Here is a 9,029-nt window from a genome sequence, read left to right as displayed (position 1 = left end):
GAGATTAGTAAACTTATGCTAAATTATGTATAGGAAAGACTTTTATGGAGTCTTATTAAAAAGGAAGAAGAAATAAAAAACCCAAACAATCATTATCATGTGGATGCCTGTGAAACACAGTTGGCCAAATGGATAAAGCATAGTTTAGATAATATAAAGATGAAACAGAGAAAGTGCAAACAGTAAATTAGACATGTTTTCAGACATAAAATGGTAAATTTTATGCTTGTGGAAATGTTTTCTTGTTTTGTCATTGTCTTGGGGAAGATAATATGGTAATAAGAATAAAGTGATATGTATGAATAATGCATATTAACCTGAGAAACATGAAAATACTTTGTAACTTATATATTGCTGTACAATACTAATTTTTCTTATATAGTTTTACATAAACACAAACCCAGAAATTAGCATTTTATAATCCAATGAAACTCAAAATCACTGTCTTTATAAATATGTTTAAAAATAAACATTAACATATATAGTTGAGATTACATGCTCAATCTGTAATCTTAACCAGTTCTTCACACTTTCATTTGCAAAAGGTTTTCACATTTTTTTTGAAGCAGATGAACATGTAGTAATGACAAATTGTGTTTGTATTTATAACCCCACCTTTTTCAAAAATGGTTTTAGGACAGCCAATAAGCACAGATGGGCATGTATATTTCTTATTAAACTGAATGATTCATTATGTTTTCCTTCCAAATACCTAAGATATCAAGAAAAATAAATGTAGGTACTTATATTAAAACAAAATAAAACAAGACATGTAGCAGTAATAGTCTATCATGCCATGTTTCTCTGGCCAGTTCTATACCACATATCCCACTCAATGTAAGAAAAGTTTCTGGATAGAAATTCAACTGTGAGAGCGCATCCTAATTTAAAAGTTAAGCCATTAGTTATGAAAAATAGAAGTGTCCCTCTGAATAGAACATTCCTACCCTTTCACTATATAGCTCTGTGTGTATGCAAGCTAAAGAGATCCTATCAGGTGAAGTCGGGGGGGAAAGGACTGGAATATAGAATTAGCCCTGGGTATGGTCTGGACCTGTCCTTCACCAGCTGTATACAGTTGGCCAATGACTTTAGCCTGTGTGTAACTTGGTCACTATATCATGGAGAAGTAAGTTTCCTGAAGATGATTATGACACTTTGAAGATTATACTGGTAACCAATTATCCTTTGATGTTGAAAACATGTTATTCAGATATGTGTGGTACATACTTCTTGCCTATATCCAGAAAACCATTTCCCTATATGAAGCACAGTTTATTCCCCATACTTATTATTTTTTTAATGAAGAAAAGGACAAAAATGAGGCATGGTGTAAACATGACTGAAAAATATTTTGCCATGTGGAGATGCTTTAGCAACTAATTATGAAATTCAAATCTTGAAAGGTCAATTTTGAAGATTCAAATATGTTTAAAAATTTTCCAATTAAAAAAGAAAGGCATCGTTTTAGGCTTGAGTTAGTTATGTTGACTTTTATAGATGCTACCTACATAGTGGCTTAATTTTCTTTTGAAAATCTTCATAATTACTCCAATCCCTGGAATGTTTTTGAGTTAAAAAAACACAAAAACAAAACAAACAAACAAAAAAACTTAAAAGGAATGTTATAAATAATTGCAGAATAAATGCTGTAGAGGATGTGGAATTTCTTTAATACACACATGAACATACACATGCACGGAAACACAGACAACATTAAATAAAAATAAACAAAGACATGTTTATCTCTTTAACACAAATAGCTGACAAGATAATACACATGAAACAGACTTGGAAGGCCTTTAAGATACATACTAAATATAATTATAAATTCTAAAATTCATTTTAATTTAAAAAGAATCCCAAATAAAGACGATGGCTTGACACTGATCATCCATATTAACTCTCACTGAGAACTAAGGCACATATTTGCAAGAAGGATGTGTAAGAATGGATATGCCATATATGATCTCAGAATCATGTAAAATTAACTGCTACATGTGATTGCAACTCCTGACTTAAAAAAATTGTCCTCTGATCAGTTGAGATCACCGGCCAAACAAAGTCTAATTTGGCTGGAGAGGGAGAAAGGCATAAGCAAAATATGAATATATAATTCATAATAGTATAGATGTCCATTTTCACAATTATTTCAAGAACCTTGCAAATCATTTTTATGAGGCTGTTTCCTTTCCTATTAAAACTGTAAATATTTACACAAAGTATTTTTAGATATGGGTCAAATATATCCAATAGATTAAAATTATAATAAGCACAGGATTTTTTTGTAACACAAAATTCTTGACCACAAAATGCCAGGGGCAAGGGGTGAAGAGGTAAGTTTTACTTGAAAAACTTCTAACTTACATTATAAGTCAAAAGAAAAAAAAAAGAAAGAAATGGAAAATATGCATAAATTAATTTACAATTGATTTTGGGTCTGATTCTTAACAAATGGACTTCCTTACCTATTAATATTGGCAATATAATAAGTGATAATAATTAAATACCATAGTTATACCATATAAATTCCTAATTTTAAAATATATTTTTCTTTGATTTTGGAAATCCAACAAAAGTATGAATTCCTCCAAAATCCTGCCATCTGAAATAAAACACTCATTGAATTTTGGTGTGATTTAATGTAAATGTTTAAATAATTTTTTTAAATGAAAAGTAGTGATATTCATTTTAAGCATGTTTATGAATGCTCACTTGGCAGGCTCATAGTTGAGAAATTACCGGCCTGTTTTTAATATACATTTTTTTCTTTAATTTTTATTTCAGTTTAAATATGAGCTGCTATTTAGCTGGTGACCATACATGTGTTGAATGGTATTTGAATTAAACTCTTATCCAAAGAAGTAGATTCTGGATACACATAAACCATGTAGTCAGCAGCCATTTAGAATTGTCCAACTGTGATATTTGTTAATGGATTTAATTTGACTCTGAAAATGTAGATAGGAATTTTGATTGGGTGCCAAATAAATTTACGGACAAGCACGCTATACACAATCTAAGACTTTTTTCTTGATAAAGGAAAATATGAGTCCATAGTAAGGAGACTGTTGATGTACGTTAGTGAAATATTTGTTCCAAATAGAAGTTTGAATATTTTGAATTAAAAATTTGGGGGCAGAAATATATAACTCTTAATTATTACCCATATATACTTATTATTTCAAAGTGAATGGAATCAAAGTACTACATACTTTAAGATAAATACAATACTTAATCCTCAGAATAGAGGTTTCAAATGTAGCTTTTACTTCAGTTTATATTCTATTCATTCAAGATACATTCAATAAATATTTGTTAGGTAGAATTGATGAACAACTGAATTATTAAATGAAAGTTATAGTGTAAAACAGCTTTTCTAATATTTTGAGATGATAAAACAAATTTGGAACTGAATAAAAATTTTTTTTTCCGCACCAAGTGGCACTCCAGGGCATGGACTCATTTCTTCAAACCATTATTTTTTAAGAAAAGACAATGTCATTGTGTTTTAAATAATCATATTATATTTCCTTTCATCATTCCCATGAGACAGTCCTAGTTCCATGTACTCCAGCTGAGAAGACAGAGACAAAGGAGGGCTTGAAACAAGGGAAGGTAAAACTAGAATCCTGGTTTTGACTCCCTCCCAAGTGCTTAATCCATTCCCCCACATTCCAATTTACAATAAAATGAAATTGGCACATTTACCTGAAAGGAAAAGAAAAGAAAAGAAAAAAAAATGACCAAAGTCATTCAGTAAATTCAGGCATTTCCAAAGAAGTAACAGTGAGATTAGGCATATCCAAAAAGGAATTTCGTTCTGAACTGGCAAAACTGACTTAGACACTTCGTGAGAAAAAAAGGGACAACTGAATAATAATCTGTAAGTGCTTAAGAGTGGAATTAAAATAGAGAATTTGCTTGTGCTCATTGTACAGTGGCTTTAAAAAGGAATTCTGATGAGCAAACATTAAAAACAGAGTTTTCACTCTTCCTGCCTCATCAAAGAGTTTCCTGGAGAAACTTTTTGAATTGTGGGGCTCTGTAAGTACATGGAGGAATATAAGAAATTTGCGATTATTGGGACTGAATATGTGAGTGAGGCAGAAATAGAGCTCAGCAGGAAATTTTTATTTTACTTGAGAAAGTCTTCAGCATGTATTACAGTTATTAAGAAGACTCTGAAACTGTCAGTCCTATCTTTGACAAAATGGATTGCATTCTAAGTGCCCTCAAAGCAAAATCTCTCATGAAGGACAAGCCAGAAATAGATGGGATAATATAGGAAAAAAAGCAAGAAGTGAGATAGATAAACTAAAAAATGAGATACCATTTGAAGTATAATATATGAAAAAATGGCTGTTGTACTTAAGGGCAGGGAAATAAAGTAAAATGGTACAGCAAGAAGGAAATAAATAGAGACAGGATATATAAAACACAAATTCTTATCCAGATTTACACTAGGCACTTTTTTACTTGCATTAGATATTAGGTCATTTTATTGTTTGTCTCTGTGCTTGAATATCATCAGGTTTATATAAATATGTTTCAACCTTCATGTACTTAGAGTGCTGTGATATGCTGTCTATAAGTTGTCATTTTAAAACATAGAAATAAAGTATAATTTATTGATTAGTACTTAATAGAATTTCCAGTGTTATGGTCTAGCAGAAACAACACAGTAAGAGAATGAAACCTTTTTAAAAACTTCGATACAACCTTCACAAACCATTTAATGCATCCCAAAATTCTCATTCACAATAGCATGGTGATTCAATTATACTTACCTGTCTTTCATGTTGGTGTTTAAAAATAAAGCAGTATTAGAACTCTTTGCACAAAATTTACTCTACTTTTAAGTAGTTACATTATTCTTCTATTTAATAAGCTTTTGAGAGTTCATATAAAATTTGTAAAACAACCAATAAACTCTCCAAAGTTTATAGTATATTATTAATAAACCATATATTATCAATTAAAATTGATAATACAGAGAATGTATGCAACTAATTCAATTCACTTAATTTCATTTGAATTAGAAAAAAATAAAATGTTTGCTTGAATTATACTGTATTTTCCATGACATGCTAGTGAGTTCTCAAAATGCCCCACATAATAAACTCAGTCCAGCCTGAAAACAAGTATAACTACCCAGAGATACATTTTAAGGTAGAGGTGATACTTGAGTATTTATTTAAATTTACTAGACTGATAATCTAGGAGGTGAAGAGATAGGGGATAGAGGAAAAAGGAGAAATCACATTGTATTGTATTCTAATTAGTTTCAGCAGAGTTGCTTTTTTAAAACAGTATTGTAAATGTATTTTATTGAAATCATCCTGTAGGGTTATTGTTAATACTTCTCTTTGTTGAATTTACTGTCATGACCATCAAAATATTGAGAGTGTTTGCAGAATGGAAAGTCAGGTTTACTCTCTTTTTAAACAGATGCGTTGGTATATTTACCTATTAAATATATTAAAACCTACAAAATGTCATAAAATAAATTTTAATGTGCAATTTTGAAGAGCTAAAATATCTTAATAATTTTAGAATATTCCTAAAAAGGACTGTCTCACTATTAAAATAATGACCTTTGTAAAAAGGCAGTCAAAATTGCAAGAATTTTAGCTTCCCATTAATACTTTCTTTTAGTATAACAATCAATGAATGCATTTTTTGAAACTTGTACATCTGGAAATATGTTACCTTACGGAAGTTTTAGAACAAGTCACCGTTTTTCTCTTTAATATGACTATAACTCTAATTGAACTGACACAGTACAGTGCAATGGCTGACAATAAGGCATGATGTTTTATCAGTAATGTGTATCTGTCGCAAATGAGGACTGCAATTAAGTAATAGTCATGTTTCTACGTGTGCTCAAAGCTCTTAATGACTGTAGATTTAGAATATCGAAAATGTTAATCATTTTAGCTAAAACATGAAAGTTATTTCTGTTTTGTTACATTTGTATGTAACTGACATAGAAAGTGAGCAAAGAAGTCTTCCTTCTGTAGAAACAGCTGAGTTTGTTTGGAAATAAATTTAAATATACTTTTTGTTTCTCATATTATTAGTTTGAAGAACTATTAAGTAAAAAAAAATAAAGATCTTTGCATTTTGTAAGAACATGTTTTATGTATGATTGAAGTTTTTACAACACTCCAAAAAAAGCCATCCGATGTTAGATTTAAAAATAAAATCAAAAGCATTTTCTGACATAGTACACATGAAAAATTGGAAATTCCAATATCTTCAATAGAAGTTATAGAAAGTGTATGTCTCCTTGGAGTTTGACACCCACTTAACACAGCAGAAAATAAGGTACTATACTGTAAACAAAAAAGTACAGTAAAGGACAGTTGTAAATTTACATAAGAATAGTTCATAAACATTTTGGTCTTTCCATAACAGTTTTTATATAAAATGAATAAAAAAACCTTAGACAGCTGTCATCACTCTTGTTTGACCACTTTTCACTTATATGCACACAGACATATTTATATAGCAATATATTGATGCACCGTTACATGGATATTAAACTATGATTACTGCTTGTAACTGAGATGTGCATTATCCATTCAATATTATCCATAGTTGAAATACTCTTACATTAGGTATTCTTGTCATGTTGTATCTATAAAAACATGAAAATATAACTTTACATTATTTCAATTATTTACATTAGTTCAAGCTTGACAGAGAAAAATTGGTAAGTTAACGATTTTTAGAAGAGTAGGTCCAGAAGTACCATAAATAGCATTGATTGTATATAGTCATCTTTCTCATTTTTAAAAACTCACTTTAAGTACAATATGGAAGCAATTAGTCTGCAATTTGGTCATTCTAGCATTTATTATTAAAACAAATTGCACCTCCAACATTCCTAATGAGGAGAAATGCACTAAAATTATATTGTATTGTCTTCAAATTTATGATAAAGGACAGCTAAATTTAGTGCAGAACATCATACCTACCTCATGTCACCATGTTCAATGCAAGTGGTTGCTGTCAAACCCTACGTTTTTCTTTCCCTTCTGTGAAATATAATAAGTATGTTTTCAAAGCACTTAGGAAAATACCAAGTGCTACACAAAGTCTTACCCGCAGAAATAACAAGAATGAACTTCTTAAAAATAACTACTGCATGTTAATAATTGTTTAGAACCCTAAATTAATTTTATTTGGGGGGAGGCTTAATGAAAGTAAATGGTCTTCTATGAAGGGAAAGATAGATCCTTTACATTTTTAAACTAAAGAAAGCTTTTCTGTCAAAACTTACAGAAATGTGATGGTTTCTTCACGCGAGGCATATTAAAATAGCCATTCCACGTGAGGGACAAGTAGAAAATAATACGTTAGGGTTGTTTTTATTGATGGAAATGGGAAGAAACTACATTGCAGTGACTCAAAAGTGCTTAAGTTATTCATAATATATAAAGTTTATGACAACTCATAATTTTAAAAGCAAAAAAACCTTAGATTTAGTTTATGGATTTTGATAAATGGGTAACTATCTAAAAAGCTACTTTCAAGGCATTTCTAACTTCATTTACTACTAATACTTTTTCTTCTGTAAGCTCAAACACTTTGAAATGGAACCTTACATATTCTGAATATTCTGATATTTTTTAAATTAGCTTTTAAAATCTATTAGCATTTATCTACATAGATTAAATGCTTTAAATTAAATATTTCTATATACATAGTAAGACATACTGAAAAACAGATTGAGATATTTTTTGGGGACAAGTTTATACTTTAAATACCACCTGGCCTTCTTAAAATGGGGAAATTTTCTCTGAGAACATAAGAATTTGATAATGTCTTTAAACTCACTTGACTTATGACCAAACTGTAGCTAAGCAAAATTAACTGGACCACTTGCAAATAAAACAATTAAAAAAAATTGTTTATTTCAAATGTCAAGCATCGCCAAGTAATTTTATAGTAACACCAAATGTTAAAGAATAGGATACATTAAAGTTTTAACAACAATATTAAATTACAAGATTTGAATCTTTTCTTTGTTTTCTTTCCTTAGCATTTACATATTTGGCTTTGGAAAATACGGAACTGATACCTAAAGCCTTTATTATCACTTCCCACTCAGTTTAACTGTTGTTTTTTTTTTTCGTTGTTGTTTTTTTTTTTTTTGTCTTCTTCAACCAATATGGAAGCAAATTTATTTAAAAGCCAGTTTGTGAAAATACCTAAAAATATTTTTTTTTAATTTTAAATGTTTTTTTTTTCTTTTTCTTATAAAACATGTCACATCTTGATGCAGTTGATGTCAAGTGTGCTTAAGTCATTATGAATCAAGAGACTAACAATAGTGGCTGCAGAAACAGATTTGTTGTCTGTACAAAGACTTCAGTTAAATTATAGTACGTCCATGTTAGCTGTGCATGTTCATCAAGCTTCATCTGGAACTGGAGTAGAAAAGGATGTTGTGTTTTTAATTAACCATTCCTTACAATTCAAGATGAATTCCACATATTTAAGAATTCTTGGCTGAAAGAAAAGTCTTCAAGATACTGGATGCCTCTCACCATTTTGACAATAAACACACAAGAAAACCATTGTGTAAGGCACTCAAAAGGTTCTTATCAATCACGAGAGATCAGTCACACACTGACATTCATTCCCATGCCAGGACTCACGTAAGGGACAGCATGCACTGCTTTTGGAAATTCTGGAGTCATAACACGTCCATTTTCTCCAAGACTTCCTGTAATTGACAGCCTTGCTTTGTTCCTCATGGCATCACTCAAGATCATCTTAAATGAGAGAGGGGAAGAAAAGAAAGAGAAAGAAATCATATGTTATGATTTTCAAATGTGTCCAGGGTAAAGGGGGTATTGTTTTTGAAAAGTTTACTTCTATCTGAAAGCTTGTAGCAAATGAAAGCAAACAGTGCAAAGCTGAACTACAAATAATAAAGCACAATTACAGCAGAGATCTGTCCACATTCACCCAAGCTACTGTGTCATTAAAGAGGAAAATTGACAGTTGAGCTGTAG

At 30.3% G+C, this 9,029-nt stretch overlaps 1 protein-coding gene across 4 annotated transcripts in view; it reads right to left on the bottom strand.

The window, feature by feature from the left end:
• Positions 1-6,400: 6,400 nt before the first annotated feature.
• GRIA2 (glutamate ionotropic receptor AMPA type subunit 2) overlaps positions 6,401-9,029 on the bottom strand; it is a 120,836-nt gene continuing 118,207 nt past the window's right edge. For 2 of the 4 annotated variants that reach the window (XM_081077784.1, XM_081077783.1), the window contains exon 16: positions 6,401-8,786. In XM_081077784.1, the coding sequence (XP_080933910.1) occupies positions 8,634-8,786 (153 nt within the window). In that variant the 3' untranslated portion in view covers positions 6,401-8,633. The remainder of the gene's footprint in view (positions 8,787-9,029) is intronic. The other 2 variants (XM_081077785.1, XM_081077786.1) reach the window with 1 other exon arrangement.

The sequence above is a fragment of the Rhinolophus hipposideros genome (assembly GCF_964194185.1).
Source record: "Rhinolophus hipposideros genome assembly, chromosome: 16".
Lineage (NCBI taxonomy): Eukaryota > Metazoa > Chordata > Mammalia > Chiroptera > Rhinolophidae > Rhinolophus > Rhinolophus hipposideros.
Note: the sequence above shows the minus strand (reverse complement) of the source record. Positions and strands in the feature narration are given on the sequence as shown.